This window comes from Ursus americanus, chromosome 8 (genome assembly GCF_024610735.1).
Source record: "Ursus americanus isolate L20-20 chromosome 8, mUrsAme1.1.p, whole genome shotgun sequence".
NCBI lineage: Eukaryota > Metazoa > Chordata > Mammalia > Carnivora > Ursidae > Ursus > Ursus americanus.
Window position 1 is genome coordinate 20,268,312 of NC_142134.1, and position 24,037 is coordinate 20,292,348.

At 38.7% G+C, this 24,037-nt stretch overlaps 1 protein-coding gene and 1 long non-coding RNA gene across 2 annotated transcripts in view; one reads left to right on the top strand and one right to left on the bottom strand.

Annotated features, from left to right (window-relative positions):
* Positions 1-24,037, top strand: part of RASGEF1B (RasGEF domain family member 1B) — a 528,807-nt gene that overhangs the window by 356,617 nt on the left and 148,153 nt on the right. Inside the window, exon 4 of the mRNA XM_087864047.1 lies at positions 20,155-20,238. Coding sequence (XP_087720173.1) covers positions 20,155-20,238 — 84 coding nt within the window. The remainder of the gene's footprint in view (positions 1-20,154; positions 20,239-24,037) is intronic.
* LOC148109529 (uncharacterized) overlaps positions 1-24,037 on the bottom strand; it is a 105,160-nt gene that overhangs the window by 16,129 nt on the left and 64,994 nt on the right. The gene's annotated exons all lie outside the window — the stretch shown is intronic.

A 24,037-nucleotide genomic window follows, 5' to 3' on the forward strand; every position in this document is an offset into this window, starting at 1 on the left:
TAAGGAATTAGAGGGAGGGTGAGTCAGAGAAACTAAACACCAGGTTGTCAAGTGAAACACCTAAATATCAGGTTCCAAACAAGCCGTGGTGGTTCATCCTCTGAGTTTCTTAGATGGATTTTTTTTTTTTAATTTAAAGCCTAAATGAATTGTTCTCCATCAAGAGCTTAATTCTACTCCAATCTGTCTTTAACTGTCAAGTACAATTTCAGTTCAGAATCATCTCTTTTTTATGATTATTAAATTAAATGGTGGAGACACTCAGAAAGAATTAACTGCCCATTCAGAGTGTTGAGGATTGGAAAGAGAGTGTTACTTGAATACTATTACTGGGGTTTACGTGTATTGCACAGTCGGGCTTAGCATCTGCTGCGTCTGCTCTTCGCTAGGAGAGGCTGCCTCTCCCTGACAATGGAAAGGCATTCCCCTACCCTTGGTATGACTGAAGATGAAGTACATGAAGATGTTCAGGCCCACCTGGTGTATGTATGACGGAGTCAGCTGTCTGCATTCTGAAGGCTGAAGTGGCCCCAGCGGGAGTAGCAGCTGGTCTGCATGTGCTCACATCAGCCCATGCTGCAAAAATAGACCAGACTAACACCAATAACTGGCTTTGCATTTGGATGGAGGACACAGTTTTCACTTTTCTTCAAGGCTGATTAATTACACAATTTGCATCTAGCAATCACTTGTCAATTATAAGCAGCAGGCAGCAGATGATACTGTAACTGTCTGCTCAATAGTAATTTTTAGAGAGAAGTGTTCAAAATAGAATTGGTTCAGAAAACAATGTAATTAAATAAGCAGCCAAGAGAAAATATTTCAACTCTTCTTATTGCCTTACTCTACCCTTCTCTATTGGGCTAACAGAAGTATTTTCTTGGTGTTGGTTGTTACTACTGATTTCTAAGTAGATGCCAATGTTGCCTTTTGATGTGACTTGATTTTATAACTGCAGCTGCATAATATGAAGAAATGCCCCTAGTATGTGCCAAATCTATTCAGTTTAAAATTTTTCTATTACTGTTATCTATGTTTTAGAGTAATAGAAACTTAAAAATAGAATTGAGGGAAATTCCACCCAAGGAAGGAATACTCTTTAATTTGATAAAATGTCCTTGAAGCCTTTAGCAGGAGACATGCATCAGTAACACTTTAGGCCAAACATCAAAAACTACCTGTAACATAACAGTAGCAACAAGGCCAACCAACCAACCAAAACATATCAGTCTTCTAAGCTGTAAAATTCTTACAGGTTGAATCAGTTTGTATTTTGATAAGTTGGTTCAAATTTAGTATTTATTTGTGAGAATAAAATAAAATGAAATGTAACAGAAAACAGAATTATATTCCTTTTCTACTCTGTACTCATCCTGAAAAACTGACTAATTTTAGAGAAAGACTTGAATGTAGATGGTGAAGAAACCTATCACTCCTTGTGTCCTAGCGGTGTTCTGACCTGTAAAGTTTTAGGGTGCCAAAAATTGTATGAATATCAAATTATTTTTATTACCTAAGAGTCTCTGTTTACCAGAGTGGAATGCAGCATCAGTAGCTGCTAGTAACTGAAGAATATTGGCAAATAACTTGTCATGTTCTCCATTCCGTGGAGTGTTCCATCCTTTCCATGACACACCCACCATCTAGTCTAGGACGCTCTACACAGATACTGGGAAAAATAAAGAACCCTGGAAGATGACTGGTGCTGTTTAATGTTATTTAGAGTTGACAGAATCTGTTCTAAATACTCTTCATAAGTGAATCATGCTTTTCTTAGACTTTTTTGTGTGCTATATTGGTGAACAGCATAGCTTTTGGAGCCATACAACCTGGTGTTCAAATCCTGCTTTGTCATTATATAGAGATTATCTTAACCAATTTATCTCAATTCATTAAATGTTGGTTTCTTGATCTTCACAAATATCAATCATACTTACTTCATACGGTTTTACTTAACATAGTTCCTGGCATACAAATGTCAAGTAAGAACAATTAACTGAGATTATTTCTGGCTATCTATCTGTCTATCTATCTATCTATCTATCTATCTATCTATCTATCTATCTACCTAGGGGTGGGTGTGTGTGTGTGTGTGTGTGTGTGTGTGTGTGTGTGTGTAAACATTTAGGCACAGTATTTGCTTAGTAAATAGTCAATATAAGGTAGTTATTAAATGGCCTCAGGGCCTTTCTCCTTGGTATTCTCAAACATAATACTCCTCTCCACATGTGTTGTGAAGTTCTTAGTTGCAAGCATTGGAAACCAGCTCTGGCTAATATAAGCAGAAAAGCAAATGTCTTGAAATGTACTGCTGGAGGAAACATAAATTTGGTGGAGTGCCTATTGGTACAACCACTTTGGGAAACTATTTGGTATTGTCTACTAAATTTGAATATATGCAGATTCTATGATCTAGTAATTCTACTCCCAGCTATATACCACAGAGAAAATATATAGATAGTTGAACCAAAGGGCATGAAGTAAGGATGTTCATAGCATTATTATGTATAATAGCCCCAAACTGGAAACAGTACAAATGCCTATCAGCAGTGAAATGGATAAATTGTTATATATTCATAGAATGGAATACTACACAATAGTGAAAGTAGACCAATGATAAGCATGTACAATGGCATGATGAATCTCAAAAACATAATGTCAAAGAAAAGAATGTAGATCCAAAAGAATACATTTTGCGTAATTATATTTGTATGAAGTTCAAGAACAGTGGAGTAGGAGGGAATCTATGATGTTAGAATCAGGATAGTGGCTTCCTTCACAGCAATGACGGGGGGAAGTTTCCACCTGGATGGAGCCTTACCTGGCCTCCAGGTTGCTGAGCAGGAGACCATCTGTCCCAAAGGAAGGAGAGAAAACTTCTATCCTCCTTGACCTAAGAAGCCTGGGAAGCTCCAGCCTGCCTTGATTAGAGATGTGAGAGGAAAGTTGGACCCACTAAGGAACAAGGGGGCAGAGGCGACTCCATGTCCTAAAACAGAACTACTTTTTATTATTTTCACCTTTTGTAATAAAATTTCAGATAAAAATGTCATTGGCATGCATCCTCTCCACTAATCTACTATCACTGTAAATTCTATTTCTTTTCTTTTTTTTTTATTTGAGAGAAACAAACATCTGTGTGGTACTATTCATTCTAGTTTGTAAGTCATGCCCATATGCTTTATCTCATATGGAGTATTACTCTGAGAATTAAAGACAATGTCAAAATGCCTCTATCACTGTGTGTGACCAGAGTGACAATTCATTACAAAACTTCAAGGTGGGTAGGGCAGGCAAAAAGTATCTGTACTTTCTTTTTGTGGAATCAAAAAGAAAAAAGTGTCAGACTCGGCTCCTCTTCTTTTTTTCATTTTTTTCAGCTCCTCTTTTTAAAAAAATTTTAAATTAACATATAGTGTATTATTAGTTTCAGAGGTAGAGTTCAGTGATTCATCAGTCTTATATAACACCCAGTGCTCGTTACAGCACGTGCCCTCCTTAATGTTCATCGTCCAGTTACCCCATTCTCCCATCCCCCTCCCCTCCAGCAACCCTCAGTTTGTTTCCTAGAGTTAAGAGTCTCTTATGGTTTGTCTCTCTGACTTTTGTCTTGTTTTATTTTTCCCTCCCTTCCCCCATGATCCTGTTTGGTTCCTTAAATTCCACATGAGTGAGATCAAATGATAATTGTCTTTCTCTGATTGACTTATTTCGTTTAGCATAATACCCTCTAGTTCTATCCATGTCATTGCAAATGTCAAGATTTCATTTTTCTGATGGCTGGGTAATATTCCATTGTATATATATATATATATATATATATATATACCACATCTTCTTTATCCTTTCATCTGTTGATGGACATCTGGGCTCTTTCTGTAGTTTGGCTATTGTGGACCTTGCTGCTATAAAAATTGGGTCAGATCACTACATTTGTATTGTTGGGGTAATACCTAGTAGTGCATTTGCTGGGTCATGGGGTAGCTCTATTTTCAACTTCTTGAGGAAGTGGCTGCACCAGCTTGCATTCCCACCAAAAGTGTAATAGGGTTCTCCTTCCTCCGCATCCTCGCCAACATCTGTTGTCTCTAACTGGTTACCTTTAGCCATTCTGGCTGGTGTGAGGTGGTATCTCATTGTGGTTTTGATTTGTATTTCCCTGATGCTGAGTGATGTGGAGCATTTTTTCATGTGTCTGTGGGCCATTTGTATGTCTCTTTGGAGAAATGGCTGTTCATGTCTTCTGCCCATTTCTGGACTGGATTATTTGTTCTTTGGGTGTGGAGTTTGATAAATTCTTTATAGAGTTTGGATACTAGCCCTTTATCTGATAAGACATTTGCCATCTCAACACCTGTGAACTCAACCGGTCTCAAACTCGATCTGACACTAAATTCTGCGTTCTTCAATCTGAATGCAGTTTGGATAATGTATCATACATAATAAAGAAAAAACAAACAGCCAATTTAACAATTGAAATATAAAATGAGCATACAATGCTGTGCCATAAATCCCAACCAGATGCATCTCTGGGCATGTCCAAGTAAGAGTCACCTTTGGTCTTGTTCTGAAGTCCAGCCCAGAGGGCTTTCCTCTTGTCAGGAGGAGCTTATCTATTGGTGTGTCAATAACTGCTTCCATAAAACACCATTCCCATTCCCATTCCCTGAGAATTATAGCCATAATCATATGTGAGTACCTAAAATGATATAAATTACATGATGTGGAATCTACAATGTGGACAATATTTTTAAGAATATTTTTTTCTTGTCCTGTTAAAATGGGAAGGGCTGCTTTTGGCTTAAAAATCACTGTAGCACAGAAATAAAATCAGGGAACCCAAAAATCTCGTGAAGGGGCAGATGCAGTGTTGGGTACACGACTGTACTTGCCCCCACGAATGTAGTTGTTGGTTATTTCTCTTTGCTCTTTTTCCTATCAAAACTTGATCTTATTCTTCCTCGGTCATTTCTCCCCTTATCGTGAACTAAAACCAAGAACACCATCTTTCCCAGGGAATTTTACACATTAAGCTTTTTGCCGATTGTTAATTACAGAATGAATGTCTTTTCTCTATAAAAGAAATTTCAGGTGCAGAGAATCAATGGGTGGGGCATCCTTAACCTTCGTGCTTGAAATTGTACTGCCTGTCTGTGTTCTGGGAGAATTATGCCCATGGGTTATGGCTCCATTTGTGAACTTCCAACTGACCTCATTTAATTTCTAGTAGCACAAGAAAATTTTAGGATGACTAGTTAAGGGCTATATTGTTTGAAAATGTTATTGCTGTACGTACTTCTTAAAATATAAGAGTAACTCTGAGCAATCTTTTAGCTTCAAGAAGGGAAGATTGATTAAGACATTTTTACTTTACTATGTCCATATCTGAAAAATGAATCCAAAAGTCACTATAAGAAAGACAGGACTAGAGTTAAAATACAGCTGCTTAGGAAACAGAGAAAGGCTTAAAAGTGTGAGAACAAGGGCTTATTTCCTCTTCCTTAGAAGTGGTGTTTCAGTATAAAGGATGCATGGATATTTTCATTTGTTATTATTTTAGCATTGCACAAAATTTATATAATTGATTTAATCTTTGAAAACTGAAATTTTGTCTATATGGTTTCAGAATCCAAAGCTTAGCTTGAGTCTGTCGTTAAAGAGTACTTAGAGGTGCCTGGACCAGATCAGGTTCATACATTTTCAGACAGATCAATTTTAGTGATTTTGGAATCCAATTTGACTATCTCTGTCGCTTGTATTTTACCTGAACTCCTGATCTGGGAAAAGCACTGGAATGTATCTCAAGTACAGTTTATTATAGTCTTCTAACATCATATCACAATAAATTTGCCTAAGAGTGTAGATTTCACCTATCAGGCCATGCACACTGTGGTAGTTTATGTAGACTAAATTAGTTTTTTAAATATAATCGAACTTTATTAGTTATTTTTTAACTGCTTGCCAACAGAATTGGTGATTATCTTGCCTCTACATTAGTCCATGACAATTCTACTTTAGTACCCGGCCACAGTTAGACTTTTAGGAGGGCTCCTGGCTTCCTTAATTGCAATGCCCTCAACAAAATGAAAATGCAGGACCTTTGGTTCAAAAAACAGGAAAAATGAATGCCATTAAATGTACTAAAGCATATAGTGTTTTCCTTTCTTCTGCAGTCTCTCTCTCAATTTGTGATGGTGTTTTTTATTTGCTGTTTGTTGTCATTCGAAGTAAGGAAATATTAAATCAAATTATTAGGATGAATTTTATCATTTCTATCTAGATTATGCAATGTCAACTTTAAATGTAAATATAAGAGCATTTAACTTGTATGCAGACTCACTGAAATTAAACAACACTTAGTAGCTTGTTTAAGCATTTGTATTTTATTCTTGCCAGAACAGTGGACACATTGTACAATTAACTCAGATGTTTTTATTCTACTTTTTGATACACACATATTCTACCAACACGTTCTACTTCTGGTTTATGGTGGGGCCAGGAAGGACTAAAAGGAAAAAGAACTATGGATTGCCGCATCTTTTCCTTTCTTTTTCTATCATCATTTTTAGCCTAATCAGCTAGCTTACAGGAGACTAAAGGATATGATAAGGTTCCTTGGTTGTTCATGTTTCTTAAAACACTATTGCCTTCATGTTATGTTTGAAGCAAGTTCAAGTCCAAATGGAAAGCATGGTCAGGGCTCTCAGAGTCTGTGTTTACTCAGCTGTGGACATAACACACTTACACCTTGTACTTGCACTAAGTCTCTCTGAAATCCCACCCATTGTGGTTTCACTGGCAGTTTATGCCCATGGGACATCGCTAGCACTGTATGTAAATGGGTTGGCAGGGAGCAGCACACAGACTGTGTGTATCTCCTCTCTACATGTGTACCCTCCATTATTCCATCAGATTTCACTTACAAAACAATGCTTATTTTTTTAAAAGATTTATTTATTTGAGAGAGAGAGTGCTAGTGCGTGCAAGCTATGAAAGGTGCAGATGGAGAGGAAGACAAGCAGGCTCCCTGCTCGGTGCAAAGCCCGTCATGGGGCTCGATCCCAGGGCCCCAAGATCACAACTTGAGCCGAAATCAAGAGTCAGATGCTTAACCAACTGAGCCACCCAGGAGTCCCCAAAGCGATGTTTAAAGATAAAATTAAGAATTGTGAGATGGCAATAACAAAGCATGATATCAAGCATGGAGTTCTTGTAAGCACTGAGCTCTGTGCTGTTGTACAGGTCACACACCCACGGAGCCGGCCCTGAATGTGGTAGTGGAACTATAGTGAAAGTGATTTGTTGCTGTGAGGTCATTCAGAAAAGTATCTACTATAATTAACTTATATCTTGATGACTTATTCACATCAGATGTACACATTTTTTCCTTTGCTGTAGAACAAAATCACGCCTGAGTTTGAAAGTTAAGGTGAGGTTCAGCATCCCCAATCAGAGTGCACAGGCTTTTATACTTGGGGTTGAGGCTCCTACTCTACAGGCACCTCCACTCTCTTCTTGTTTTATTTGGAACACGAACATATACTATTCAAAATCAGGGTATATTTACAAGATGGAGTGAGGGCATTCACTAAGCACAGGCGAAGAGCCAAGTCATTGAAAAAAAAAAAAAACACACAAAAAAAACCCTTTTAATGTTGTCCAACAATTAGCTCTGATGAGGGTGATAGACTGATTCTTTTGAATCCATTTTCTTCTCTATATCCTGAAATGTCACTGCCTATGGTAGCTCCCAGGATCCTGCCTGACTTCCGGGCCTTCAGACTCAACCTCTAGTATGTTCTTCACCATGATGCCAAAGTGATTTTTCTAGAGCATATAGCCAATCTAGGTGCCCCTTGCCTAAAATATTTTGCTGGATTTTTCATATCTTCATGATCATCAATGTCCTTAGTGGTTTGACCCTGCCTACCAGGCAGAAGAGGTAGCCTGTCAGCCTTCAGACAAGGTGCAGTTATTTAAACACATCTGCTCTCTCATCTCTCTATATGTGTATCATCCTCCTGCCTGGAAAAGTCTACCCAATTTTCTTTGCCTGCTCTTCTCTTACTTGTCTTTTAAGAATTGTCTTAGTAGTTCATCCATTTGTTGATTTACCTTTTCATTTATTTACTCAATAAATATTTGTTGGGTGCCTACGACATGCCAAGTGCTATGCTAGAGTTTGGGGGCCCACTGGTAGATAAGAATAGAGAAAGCCCGGACTTGTAGAGTGCTTAGTCATGGGAAGTGGAGGCAGATAATACATGTACGGTATTTTTGCCATAAGCACGTTTGCCACAAGCATTTTCATCACAAACATTTTCACTGAATAACTAATTGCCCATAAGATAATTTTGGTGTGAAAGATGAAATCATGAAAAATGAGATGGACATTCATTAAAAAGGACATAATGAAACATGAAAAATGAGTAACAAAACTTAAAAGACTTTATTGTAAAATATGAAATATTTTAACATACTGAAAATGTATATAGATTTATGGCAATATTGCACAAATAACTGATTTTATTTTGTGGATTGTATCTAAGCACTTACCTTCAAAGTCTCATTCATAGCATTATACATTTGTGGGGTTTTTTTGCTTATTAATTTGTCTCATTTAACATCTTGCTTTTTCTTTTTTCATTGAAATTTTTTCATTCATTCAGAGAGGTATCAGTTTCCAAACACTGGAATGCATATTTGCAACTAAGCTTTGTATTGTGTTTTGAAAGCCATCTACCACTGCTGTTTGTTCTCGGGATATTGTCACATGTCCAGTGATGGGCATTCCTAAGTGTTATGGGAAATGTGGGTCCAAAACTCTGCACCACTGTATAGACCATTATCAGGGTTAAGATTTATATAATATAAAAAGGGGAGTACTGTGTCCATGGAGAAATCAAACCAAATTGTCAACCAGTTATTTTTTTTTATCTTTTATGGCAAAATTGACTTACTGACAATTAGTAATGTGGTGAACGTATTTGCAAAGAGGCTTATGGTGAAAACACTACCTACCACCCAAATAATATGTGCTTTCTTATTAAAAATCATATAAATATAGGTACAGAAAGTGTCCAAATCAATAACAACTTTAATAAGAGCTGCCAAGGAAAAATGCTATGTGGGATGAGAACACAGAAGGAGGGAAATATAACCCAGTGGAAATAACAATTGAGCTGTGCACTTAGGAGAGAATTGGAGTGACTTAGAAAGTGAAGTGAGGAGGTTGACTGGGATGCAGGGAGCAGGGAGAGTTTTTTCTGGAGGAGAGAAGAGCATAAGCAAAGGTCCTGTGGCAGAAGAGAACTTGACATTCAAGATACCAAAAGGAGGAAAATGGTACAATACTAGTGAGGAGTGGCAGGAGGAGGTTTGGCCAGGAAGGACCTTGTAGGCCAAAATAAAATTTTAGTTTGCATCTAAGAGCAACAGGAAACTTCTGGACTATTTGGTTTAAGGGGGAAGGCAGTAGATCAGGAGGATTACAATTCCATTTATTATTATTTTTTTAAATTCCATTTATTCTTAAAAAGACTTCTCAGTCTCAGCTATGTGTGGAGAGCAGATCTGGGGAGTAGAAGAGTGGAGAATCTTTCACAAGTCCAAGGAAGAGATGTTTATGTGTGAAATAGTAGAAGTGAGGTTACCACTTGCATGAAGATTTCTTGATTTCCCTAAACCTCACCCATTTCCACCATTAGGTCTGGATTAGAACTTCTTTCCTTGTGCTCCCATGAAACCCTGTGTTTTTGTTGTGGTGGTGGTTCTCATTTAGTCTATGCAGTGAACTTGTGTGATGAGCATTATCCTTATCCTCATTTTCTGTGCAAGGAAGTATAAGATGTGAAAGGTGAAGGAACTTGCCTCTATTTTCACAGCTGATAGCTGGTGGAGCTAGCATCTCTGAGAAGGGGAGATGAAGGTATGAGGAAGGACGGGGAATGAATCAGCCAAGTGTTTGCATGGGAGAACGCAGAAAATTTTGGCTGCACAGGAAAGTTCAAGTTGAGACAGGAGGACAGTTAGAGTCAAAAAGTAGTACAAAATTTACATCAAATAATAGTATGTTTAAAATCAGAACTCCCGGGGCGCCTGGGTGGCTCAGTCGTCAAGTGCCTGCCTTTGGCTCAGGGCGTGATCCCAGCGTTCTGGGATCGAGCCCCACATCAGGCTCCTCCACTGCAAGCCTGCTTCTTCCTCTCCCACTCCCCCTGCTTGTGTTCCCTCTCTCACTGCTTCTCTCTGTCAAAATAAATAAATAAAATAAATAAAATAAAATAAAATAAAATAAAATAAAATAAAATAAAATAAAATCAGAACTCCCAAGTGGTGAGTGCTGTTGCACCTTTTGGTGCTTAAGGCTTACACAGATGCAAACCCACAGTCCCTCCACATGCCTCACCTGCACCCTTACTATGTCATTCCCTCTTCTTTGAATCTCTCAGGAGTGTGTACTCCTGGTCTCTACTTCCTTACTCCCTCGAAGCATACATGTAATCCTTCGAGCCCAACCTCCACTTCCAAGCAATGTTTAAGCTCTGATGATTTTAATTCCAAACCCTTTCTTATGTCTCTCCACTCTATAGCCCTTCTACTACTTTGCTAGTCCGGATTTTCAGGCATTAGCCCATCTTTCCTGATTTGTTCCAACAGCAGTCTGAATAGTTACAGTCTTTCCTCCTTGAGACTGTGTGCTCTGTCTGCTGGCCAAGTAATCCATTCAAGTATTGTTATGAAAGAATCCTGGGCTTCCTGCCTGCCTTTCCTGCGCCATCTCCCACCACCTCTGTCTCACTCTGTAAGATATGACAGCTTCAAATTATTTATGGCTCACACAAAAAGTCAACATTTGGTTTTTTTCCATACCTCTTGCCTTCGTGATATTTCCTCTTCCCAAAACACTGTAAACCTCTTTTCATATCCCGAGACCCTCCTACCCCTCCCTGCCCCACACCACTGCTTTGTCTGCCTGACTTCTGTTCTGACCTCCTGTGCTCAGCTCCTCTCAGAAGGACCTCCTGGCCGCAGGAACTGCTGTCCTGGCTGAGCTGGATGCTCTTCCTCCTGTAGCCTTAATATACACTGCTCCTTTTGAATATTATTTGTTTACCTCTCTCCCTCATTAGCCTTGGGTAAGATCCTTGAGGGTAAGACAGCCTCTTATTTGCCTGAGTATCCCCAGGGCCTACTCAATACTGATGTACAGAACACCACCCATTCAAACTTCTGCGTATGCTTGGTCGCTGGTCACTGAAGCACCCTTTCCCCAATTCATCTGGCAACCTTTCCTACACTGACTACCTAAAAGTCCCCAAAAGATTTCTGTCCTAAAAGCCCTTCCCCCTGATATTTATTGTCTTTTTTGCTAAGATGTCTTGTGTTAGTTTTCTACAGCTGCCATCACCAAGCACCACAGGCTGGGTGGCTTAAATAATTTATTTTCTGACATTTCTGGGCTAGAAGTTTGAAGTCAAGATGTTAGCAGGGTTGATTTCTCCTGAGCCTTTTTTCCTTGGCTTGTAGATGGCCATCTTCTCCCTGTGACTTCACATGATCTTCCTTCTATGTGTGTCTGTGCATAAATTCCTTCTTCTTGTAAGGACCAGAGTCCAATTTGGATTGGGGCCCACCCTAATGACATCATTTTAAATATTTAATTACCCCTTTAAAAACCCTAACTCCAAATATGATTGTATTCTGAGGTACTAGGAGTTAGGACTTCAACATATGAATTTGGGGAGACACAACTCAGCCTACAAGATGCCTCTTACCCATTGATAACTTTCCCCAAATGTATTGCCAGTCTCTAAGCAGCCCTATCTGCAGAGATGCGGTTACAGCATTGCTGGCTTCCTCCCTCCCTCTTGTTCAAAGCTCCTTGGTCATCACTTTAGATTTGGCTCTTTCAGAACCTAAACTTTTAGAATCATTTTGGGTATGAAGTTGACCATTAGTGACGTAGGAACTGGGAGAACTATTTCTTCTTTGTGATGTTTTCTCATGCTTAAATAGATGACTTCCCATTTTCATTTTATTTCCTATCTTTTCTCAACTCCTAGAGAATGTAGGGTTCATATACTACATGTAAGTGGGTCATTGTGTGGTGTAACTGAACATCTTGGTTTTGACATTCCAAAGAGATGTATAATTTTTTGGTACTGCTGATTGTTTTCAAATACATTGCCTTATTTGGATCTTCTTTAAAAAAATACAAATTATATACTATACTTTTTATTGATGAAGAAATAGAACCCCCAAGAGGTCACACAACAAGTGTCACAGCTATTCTCAAATTTGAGTCTTTACATACAGGAGGGCAGGGCTCTTTTCACTCTGTCATTGTTATTTACAAGGTCTTTAGAGCTAGACATATTTTTATTTTATAAGCATTTACTTTTATGAGCTTATACTTATTTTATTAACTCATAATTGATTACTTTTTAAAAATTTGCCTATTTTTAGACTTTAATTACATGTTTTATTTTAAATAAATTTAAAATTTATAATTATGATTTATAATGTAAACTTCTGAATATTTTTTAAAGTTAAAAAAGGTACCTATTTAAACTTATTTAATAAACTTGTAGCTCTGTATTTATAGCTTTTATAATTATAATAATCTATAATTATTATATTTTTTATTGAAAAATTTACAAACCTTTATATTACTTACTAATATTTCTATACAAAAATACTTATAAACTTAACACAGAGCTAAGTTACAGCACTCAGAGGATAATTTGGTGACCAACAAAGGGGAGAAAATCTATTTATTAAATCATAATAGAGATACATAGATATCTGATATTTCACTCTGAAGAGGGCATCAAGAAAGAATAAAATAAGACATTTGTTATTCACTTGAAAAACAATATTAACACTTTTTATGTACATTTCTTTGGCTGAGCCAAAATTTAAGTTAAATCCTCCAGGTGAGCCTATGGTGTAGGTATCATCCTGTTTTATGTTTGGGGAAACTGAGGTTTATCATGATTCAGCAGCTTACTCAAGATCTCAAAGCCAGCAAGTTATGGAGCTAGAATTTGATCCCGTGCCTCTGACTCCATGCTTCTTGTTTCATTGTGTCACAAGCTGAAGAAATTACAGGATAGAGACATAGTCAGCAACTACTCACTGAAACCAGGGGCACACTGGGTACAGACACTTGAAGCCAATGAAGCCCGTAAAAGGGGCGTTGCATTGCTTTGCTTGGTCATCTGACACTGAGTTACTAACCCCCGTGGGCCTTAGTGTCTTCATCTATAAATACATGGTTAATTGTGGCATCTTTCTCATAAGTTTGCTGTATAGAAAAAAAGGCGTGCATATATATATGCATACATTCATGATAAATATGAATTGTAGCTGTGTAAGCCAGTCTAATCCTTTCAAAAAACAATAATTGGATGGTATAGAATAAGAGCCATAAAAATGTCCATATCTTTGGCTCGGGAACCCTATTCCTGGAAATATATTCTGAAGAAATGATTCAAAAGACAAAAATAATGTTTATTTGTATAGGTATTAGTTATGGGAAAAAATAGTTTGGTTGTTCCTCAAAAAGTGAAACATAGAGTTACATTATGATCTAGTATTTCCACCCCGAGAGAAATGAGAACATATATCCCATACAAAAACTTGTTCACAGATGACTTATTCATAATAGCCACAAAGTAGAAACAGCTCAAATGGATGAATAGATAAATAAAATGTGGTGTATCCAGTCAATGGAATATTTTTGGCAGTGGAAAAGGATGAAGTAGTGATACTTGCTACAGTATGGATGCACTTTGAAAATATTATGCTAAATGAAAGTCATGAAAGACTGCATGTTATATGATTCCATTAAAATTCCATATAAAATGTCCAGAATAGGCAAAAATATAGAGCTAGAGTAGACTAGTGGTTGCCTAGGGCAGGAGGTAGGGAGAGAGCAACAGGAGGGATGCTGAATGACTGTGAAGAGGTAAAGGGTTTCTTTTGCCAGGTGACAAAAATATTCTAAAAGTACATTGTGATGATGGCTGTACAATTCTGTGAGTATACTAAAAAATATGGAGTTTTGCACTTTAGATGGGTAAATTGTATGTTATGTGAATTGTTTCAATACAACTGTTTTTTAAATTTAAAAAAGTAGAGGGAAAAATGGAAATAATAAAAATATTTACCAACATATCAAATACATTATACTCTACTTTGTTGATGGAACAGTATGTATTCACTAAATATTGTAAGTCCAAAGGCTGTGTAACAACACAGAAAATAAGTAATATGATATTAAGTGGAAAATGTAAAAGGGTGTGATGCAAAGTGGTGCTGTAGCTAAATATACATGCATTTGGATAAAGGCTGGCAGGAAACTTATTGACACAAGCATATGGTGAAGGGAATGTGCCTCTTTCTTTCAGGAGTACCATTAATGTTGTTGAGTATCTCCAAAGCACTTGTTTTAATGTTCTTTGTAATGGTAGCCTTGTGGTAGGTACAGGTGCTACTGAAGATGCATAAAACATGGGAAAGGAAGGAAAAAGCACAAGGGACATTTTAAAAATCAGCATGTGAAACATCCAAGAAATGGAAATTTAAATGCAAAAATTTAGCAGAGCATTTAAGGGAAATGGGTACTGAGGGGGGTGCTGGAGAATGTAAAAACAGGGCAGCCTCTAACAGAATTCTGCCCAGAAAACTTAAAAACTGGACTGCTTGTATGTTCTCCCCTGTGATTCTATGCCTGCAAGTTTTGAAGGGAGGGGATTTTCATATGCTGGAGCTAGTGTAGGTCTGTGATAATAATCCAAAAGGAAATAGGAAAACTTAGCAGTATGCACAGTTTACTTAAGTTCACCAAAATTGTACTGGAGTGTGGAAAAAGGGAGGAAGTCTGGTTAAGCCTAAGTGAGTCAACATTTAATGGCCCTCCACCCAGTTCTCCTCCCTTCCCAAGGCCACCTCACCTCTGCATCTGTGTGCTTGACCCTTGCAAGGAAGGAACTCCAGCTGGGATGGGTGGGGTGAACCCAAATCTCTGTTGATTGGCCTCAACTATCAGGTTGGGGGGCCAGAGAAAACAGGGGCCAGAGCAATGGTGACCTATATCATGTCCTTTTTCCGGAACTTTCTCCTTCCTGGGTTCGCACTGAATGTTTGCAATGTCACAGTTCTCTCAATATCCTAGGTCCCGGAAACAACTTATGACTTTTGTGAGAAGCAACTAAAGTGCTGTATTGGCAGTTCTTTAGAAGCACTCTAAGTTATATTTACTCCAGATAAATAATGGTGAGAGGGTAAGGCTGGACAGAGGCATGGCAATCTTTAAATTAAGTTCTGCTTCCACCTCAAAACAGAACATATTGTTCCTAGCCCCAAGGTGTGGAGACAAGGGGTGAGATGCCCATATTTTCTGTGGAGTATAAAATCAAGATTTCTGAAGGAGGACGCATTCTTTCATTCTAGGGTTATTAGGTTCGTTTGAGCTGCCCAGTGATGCACCCTTAAGTAGATGCCATCTGGACTGATCCCACCGTTCAATCAACTAGCTGAGCCTACCAGGTGATCCTTGTGTCCTTCTTTAAAATCCTAGATTATTTCTTTAGCACCAGGAGTTGCTCTTATATTTCAGGCATCAGGATAAACACTGAAGGTTGTAATTACAGTTCCAATCCTTAACCACTTCTTTCATCTTCCTTTAGGAATTCAGTCTTAGCACAAAAACACCAGGTACCTTTCCTGTGGGGATCTCTGAGCAGTTCTGTAGCTTCTCAGGGGTGCTCTGAAGTTATTATGTAAAGAAGATGAGGGGCAGTAATTGCCCTCTTTTTGCAGAGAGCTGCCTGAGGCTTCAACAACTTTTCTCTAATTCTCTATTATTCTACTTTGTCCAAGTCCATTCTCAGCACCGCTGTCCCTGCATTTAGCAAATGGTGAGTTCAGTGTGGAACAGCAATCATGCCCGCCACCCAGCCACTCAGTCACTCAACCACCCAAACAACAACAACAACACCCCATGTGGAAATCCTGAAATGAGGAAGGAGTATAGAAAAAGGGAGACACTAGTTAATAACAACTGTTTGTCCATCACTACTCTGTTTTGCATACAAACCCATGATTTCAGAAATTCCCTTGTATGTATGGCCCAGAATCATCACATATTTTCCCACCAAACCAATAATTTCTACGTAAGAAATCTATGTTTTGCAGTTGCTGGGTTGTTTTAGTCTTAACTATACCCAGTGCAAATGTATCAAGGGAATCTTTAGTCTAAAGAAAATCAGGCTGCACAACAATGTTACGTGTTGCCATAGCAACTGGACCAGTATCAGAGTGAAGGGCAGAGTTCTTCAGATTCATCTACTGCGTCTGCAGATTGACTTCCTTGAAACAGAATCATATGTCCTGATCATCAACACTGAGCCAGTTATTTTCATTAAAAAAAAAAAGTTGTGGTCTCAAGTAGGTATATTTTGGCCTTTCCCTGGTGCCATTCAGTGTCTTTTTATCTTTGGAAGGTGGGGTTTGGTAACGGGATCCTTTGGAAATTTCATTCATGGATTCACTAACATGGTTGGGACCTGAGCCAACAGGGTTTGATAGTAATTAAACTTTGATGGCTGGAATATGACCTGAGAAGTGAGTTGCTTACTAGTCTCAGTTTAACTCCTGAAGGACAGACTGAATCCCTTGGAATCCAAACATAACGCCTGTTTTCAGACCCAGGGTAGGAAGCACAGGTTTGAATGACTTCTCCTAAGGATAAACGCAGGGCTTCTTCCCCAGGAATTATGCTCCACCTTTTTAGGTCACAGATCTCTCCACAATTAGTTTCAAAATACCCTGTGAGATGTGTGTAAATAATGCAAACCACATTCACAGGCAGGTAATTTGCCCAGGGTAAGATAATCAGTAACAGCAGGGGTAGAGATTCCAGAGGGCCATACTCTATCCTTTGCTAAGACCACTGAAAAATCTTCCTTTCACTCAAGAAACATGGCCAATTAATGGACAACAAGAGGTAGGGATGGGTCAATACCTGCTGATTAATTGTTATAGGTCATTTTTATTTTATGGGGTTATTGGTTCCTATAGTTAAGTTTTTTTTCCTTTAATATAACCCTCTTGATGTCTCCTCTAAAAAAGACTGAAAAGAGAGTGAAAAACGTGTGTTATGGGAATGAGAGCTGGGGGTTGGAGAGAGCTGGATCTGGAGGGTGCTTTGGAAATTAGTGACTACATAAAGAAAAATATTTAGCTGGCAAAAAGAAACATTACTCTAGTAGAAAGCACCTACAACATATCCTAGTCTGTACTGGCTGCTACAACAAAATACCACAGACTCGGTGCCTTATAAACAACAGAAACTTGGATCTCACAGTTCTGGAGACTAAAGTCAGATCAGGGTTCCAGCACTGTTGGCTGAGGGCCCTTTTCTGGGTTGTAGACTTCTCATATCTTCATACAGCAAAGAAGCTCTCTTGGGCTTCTTTTATAAGGACACTAATCCCACCTATGAGGGCTCTGCCTTCATGACCCAATCAGTTCCCAAATGCCCCATATCCTAATATCATTCCTTAGGGATTAGGATTTCAACATACGGACTTTTGCAGGGACACAAACACTGAGACCACAGCAATATGTAAGACCCGTGCTAGACTGTGAAGGATACAGAAATAACTATGACATGAGTCTTGTCCTTGGTAGTTCACAGTCCCAGCAGATAGTGACAAGCACTCTAATAATAGTACATGGACACTGTGGTAGAGAAATTTATTCTGACTCTAGTCAGAAGTAGAGGAAAATACAATCTACAGATTTAATGCAATCTCTATCAAAATACCAACAGCATTTTTCACAGAACTAGAACAAATAATCCTAAATTTATATGGAACCACAAAAGACCCTGAATAGCCAAAGCGATCTTGGAAAAGAAGGGGAAAGCTGAAGGCATCACAATTCTGGACTTCAAATTATATTACAAAGCTATAGTCATCAAAACAGTATGGTACTGGCACAAAAATAGACACATACATCAATAGAACAGAATAGAAAGCACAGAAATAAACCCATGACTATATGGTCAATTAATCTTCAACAAAGGAGGCAAGAACATGCAATGGGAAAAAGTCTTTTCAACAAATGGTGTTGGGACAATTGGACAGCTACATGCAAAAGAATGAAACTGGACCACTTTCTTAAACCACACACAGAAATAAACTCAAAATGGATTAAAGACCTAAATGTGAGACCTGAAACCATAAAAATCCTAGAAGAGAGCATAGGCAGTAACTTCTTTGTTACTGTAACAAAGTAATATCGGCCATAGCAACTTTTTTCTCGATATGTCTCCTGAGGCAAGGGAAACAAAAGCAAAAATAAACTGTTGGGACTACATCAAAATAAAAAGCTTCTGCACAGCAAAGGAAGCCATCAAAACTAAAAGACAACTTACAGAATGGGAGAAGATATTTGCAAATGACATATCCGATAAAAGGTTAATATCCAAAATATATAAAGAATTGATACAACTCAACACCAAAAAACAAATGATCCAATTAAAAATGAGCAGAAGACATGAACAGACATTTCTCCAGAGAAAACATACAGGTGGCCAACGGCACATGAAAAGATACTCAATATCACTCATCATAGGGAAATGCAAATGAAAACCATAGTGAGATATCAACTCACACCTGTCAGAATGGCTAAAATCAAAACAAGAAACAACAAATGTTGGCAAGGATGTGGAGAAAAGGAAACTCTCATGCATTGTTGGGGAGGAATGCAAACCGGTACAGCCAGTCTGAGTAACAGTATGGAGGTTCCTTAAAAAATTAAAAATAGAATTACCATATGATCCAGTAATTCCACTACTGGATATTTACCCAAAGAAAATAAAAACACTAACTTGAAAAGTTATGTGCATCCCTGTGTTTATTGCAGCACTATTTACAATAGCTGAGGTATTGAAGCAACCCAAGTCTCCATCAATAGATGAATAGATAAGGTTGTGTATACATATATGTATGTTATGTATATATGCAATGGAATATTACTGAATCATAAAAAGAATGAAATCTTGCCATTTGCAATGACATGGATGGATCTAGAGGGTATAATGCTAAGTGAATAAGTCACTCAGAAAAAGGCAAATAGCATATGATTTAGCTAATATGTGGAATTTAAGAAACAAAACAAACGAACAAAGAAAAAAGAGACAAACCAAAAAACAGACTCTTAACTATAGAGAACAAACTTATGGTTACCAGAGGTGAGGTGAGTGGGGGATGGGTGAAATAGATAGAGGGGATTAAGAGTTCACTTATTGTGATGAACACTGAATAATGTATAGAATTGTTGAATCACTGTATTGTACACCTGAAACTAATGTAATACTGTATGTTAGCTATACTGGAATTAAAATTTAAAAATAAAGAAAAGAAGAAGTAGAGAAAAATAGTGAAATGTTCCTTAGGGAATCTGAGCTGGGCTTAATGGGACAGGTAGGAAATCATAGGCAGATATGGAGGAAAGGATATTTTAGGAACCAGAAACAGCATAAACAAAGGCATAGGATGGAGTCTGTTTAAGGAGAACACGTTGACTAATGTGGCTTGCGTTTTAGTTTAAATTGTGGAACAGAGTTGGAACTCAGGCAGAAAAAGTAAAAAAAAAAAAAAGCCACATGTTGGCAAGTTCTGAAAAGCAACTAGAGAACTTTGGACGTTTTCCCCACATAGAATCAAAGATTTGAAAACTGAAAGTTTACTTGTGGCCAGTGTTTTTGTGCGGTGAGGTATCAGTAAAGTTATTTTCATTTTAAAAAGATTCACATAGTTTGATTTATGGACTATACCTTAACAGATTAGGCTGAAAATATTTTGCATTTATGTCAACATGTATGCATGAATTCCTTCAAAATGTCATAAATGGTTTTGTAATATGTCCTTGTGCAAGGTTAACTGAGTTTGCACAGACTGCAAACTGAAGATGCTCGTGTAAAAATGCTGACTCAAGCATTTCAAGTGACAACCCTTACATTTAAGTGCTTGAGGCACTATTGTGAGAAACTGGAAAATGGTTCTGTGCAGCAGAAAAGCCAGCCAAGTCCCTGAAATCAATCTCTGTCTCTGTCTCTGTCTGTTTCCTTTCTTGCAGGAACAGCAATGGAAACTTTCAATGTATGGCAGCATAACTCCAGTCTGCTTTACAAGCCCTCTGATTGAGAAGCCAATTGGCAAAGTAAGAATGACTCCATTTCTTACTGAACAGTATGATTTGAACTATTGGCTATTATTTCTTTTTGTCTTGAGCTATTTGCGTGAAATAGTCAAACTGATCTCATAAAAGTGGCTGATAAAATCCAAATTTTGAACTGTTTGGTTGGCCCTAGTTTCCCCTTACCCTTGGCAAAATGTCGAACCGAGAGACGTTGACCTGAGATGCCTATGCTTCAGCTTCTACCCCCACTCCCATCCTGATGATGTCCTCCCCACTCCTTCCAATGTCCTGGTTTCTGAGCTCTTGGCCTTATCTTCCCCTATAATGTGTTAGAAGGAAAGAGGATAATTTTAGTAATTTACATTGTAGAGGAGGTAAAAAAAATGCTTTACTCCTTTTGGTTCAAAATCTGGGGTTATGCAAATTAAACTGGAAAAAAAAAAGCTAAGCAAGAGAAAATGTTTATTACTATGAATAAGGAGGCCTTCATAGAAAAGAAGCGGGGACCCAAAGAAGCAGTTCTATTCAGAGCTTACACTATTTTAACAAAAAGCAATAAAATGTGGAGAAGTGACAAAAGAAAGGAAAGGGGGTTTGAGCTTCTCACCATAGACTTGGGTAAATTGTGGGAAGATAAACATAAGGGGGAAATGGATGGGCCATAGAAGTGTTTATTAAGTTTGCTATGCAGACTGAAGTTGGTGCGTTTTCCATTGATAAGAATCATGGCTGGTGATGAAGAGTCATCTTCTTGCTGGTATGTGAGAGGAAGACACATTTACAAATTTATGTAATCTTTAGAAAGGGAAATTTATGTCCTGCTTTTAGACAGAAAGTGATGGGGGAGGGGGGCAGAGTGCTTTTCCTGCCAGTCTGCTGTTTCTCGATTGTCTTTGGCTCAAAATAATTCTTACACCAAACTGGCATATTTGGGGGTGGCACATTCTGATCCCCTTCAACATGTTAGTGTGAAATCCAGCCACAATACTCCCTCTTTCCAACGTACTTATTAAACTATCTTGTGGAATAAAAGACTTTGCTTCTAGAAGAGAAATGACAGTTTTTGCCTGAAGTGCTACTGTTCTGAACCTGAAATCACACCCAACAATCCCACCAGGAAGTGTAGAGCCTGATGGTTCAGTGTGGGCTCTCTAGAGCCAGCCTGCCTGGGTTCAAATCCCAGCCCTGCTATTCTCGTGCCGTGTGACTTTGAGCAGGTCGCCCGTAGAAAGGGCACCATAATAATACCTGCCTCACAGGACCGTCACCAGATTAAATCATTTAACATAAATCCATGATAGCAAGTTTTTATTTTTACCTATTTGGTTCACTCTGTCTCCAAGCACTCAACAAATCATGCAAGCGCATCGAATGAATGAATAAATGAAAAGCAATACATGGTAAGCTTAGAGGAGGCACATCTTCAATTTGCTTATGTCAGGAAATTGAAGCTGGAGGAGGAGATGGAAGAAAAGCATAACTGTGGTGAGTAGATCGGAGACACTTTCCAAGCACACGTTACCAGAAGGACTGCAGTCTGTCTGAGAAGCCTGCCACCTGCCTGTCCTTTGCTTCAGTGGCGCATCTTGGGGCCACACACAATCCAGTGACCTGGATGAAACATAGCTACTGTTGGCACAAGTCAAAAAGAAACAAAAGTTCTTTTAATAGGGCTTTTCTTTCCAACGTATAGGTATATGTGGACAGAGCCAGAGCTTTTTGCCCTTTTTAAAAGGAAATGAATCTATTTGCCTGGCAATTCCTGGTAATTTTGACTTGGCAGCAAGTCCTGCCCAAGGCAGCTGTCCACAGGGTGTGAAATCCTGGCTGAGCAGGAAGCCTCTTCCGCATGCTGTCAGCAAGGCTGATGTTTTGCAGGCATAGCAAGACAGCAACCCAAGCTTCTTGGGACTGAGTTTCTGTACTTGGCGTTCAGTGAGGTTTATACTTCCCCTCTGCTGACTTTAGTTCCTAGTGAGACGAGTATCATTTGGCTGAGAGATTAAAACAACAAACAAACAAAACACACCCTACACGTCACAAAATGCGTTGGCAGCTGCCCCAGCATTCACTGCCTTGCCTCTCCTTCTGTCCCCTCCAGCCCCACCTATTCTGACTTTGTTTATATAGGTTCTAAAAAGACCACTTTGTCTGTGGGGACAGAAAGAACCTATTTCAAAGGCTAAGGTCAGAGGTCAATGAATCTTGGAAGGGTCTCTTTTGACTAAGTTTCACTTCATCCAATAGACAGTCCTGAGTTTCTGCAGTGTTTTCCTAGACCTGATCAGAAACACTAATGGCAGTATAAAAATGGTAGGGAGTGACTTTCTGGAATGCTTTTCAGAGAGCAGAAGGAAATGAATGGCAGTATAACCATTCTTGGTTTGGTGGGATTCTCAGGTCCCCCTCCCACGGCAGGGCAGGGCAGAGTGAGCAGTGACACCAGGACTATCCTGGGTTGTGGGGGATTGCTCTTAAGGATTCTCTCTCTCTTTCTTCTCTCCATAGCTCTGGCTTCTGGGCTCAATACACTTGCTGTAAAATACTCTAATGAATTCATTTTGTATTCAGCTCTGCTTCCCATTCACCTGAAGGGGGAAAATGATGCCAAATATGTAAGCTTTAATTATAGGGGTCGATGGAAAGTAGTGTTTGGGGTGAATAATCGAAACCTATGGTTACTCTGTCCAGAATCCAAACTCTCTTCCTCACTATCAAGAAACTTTCTGTTGGGTGAAAGGCTGCATGCAGGACCCAGATGCAATTTCTACCGCCCAAATTATGGTGCCCCAAGCTGAACGAAGGACCAGTGTCTCCTTGCTATGGGGGAAGGAAAGGTGTTATGAAAACCCCAAGTGAATAACAAAAAATTCCAATGTGAGCTCACAATGGAAAAAAAGGATATTTGGAACCAACTCCAATCTTACAATCGAATGATAACTCTTCATTAATGGTGATGATTAGAGGGTAGAAATAAAGGAAGAAAACTTCTAGGAGCAGAGAGGGAGAAGCCAAACAAATCACTCTGGGCAGCAGGAAAGCAAGCCTGGAATGTGTGATTATTCACTCTCAGATCAAGAGGAATTGAGTGTTTTATTTTACATAATTGGAGTCAGCGCCTTTTGAATGAGCATACAAATTTATGTAAATAAAAATGCAAATGTTAAAAATATGTGTCTTGGGATTTCCAGGGAATGACCCGGCAGCTTTGTCTTCCTTGTCTTTGCAGCTGCTAAATATTGTGTTGTGAAAGCTCAAGATGAACTTATTCCCCCAAATCCCACAATGTTATAACTAGAGGACTTTCTTTGTAATTTATAGGAGATACTCTGGAGAATGAATTAAAATTGACTACTTTTTAATGTATTTGACCGTAAACATGTTGCCCCCAAGAGTTTGCACAAGCTAACAATAGATGCAAAAGGGATTTTGGGATTTCAATAAATTAATGGCATATCCAAAGTGGACTGTTGAAAGGTAATAAGACAATGATGGTGGAGACAAAAGCAGGGATTTGGGGAGATAAGTAACATTAGAGGATGACATAAAATTTAACTTACCAGAGGCTCTCCCACAAAATTCTCATTGGTGCTACTGGCAAGACAAGAGACTGGGCTGAAAGAGGCATTATTTCAGCCCAGCAAGCATTGTGGAGATCATGCCAAGTCAAAACAACCTCGTAAAGTGCCATGACCTTGGCAGACTGAACAGTATACATAGGCAGACGGAGCTGTTTTTAGATTAAGGAACTGCCCGTGACCATGGCTATGCCAACCTGTCTCTCTCAAGAGGAATTTAGGTGACAGATAAACGTGTCCCC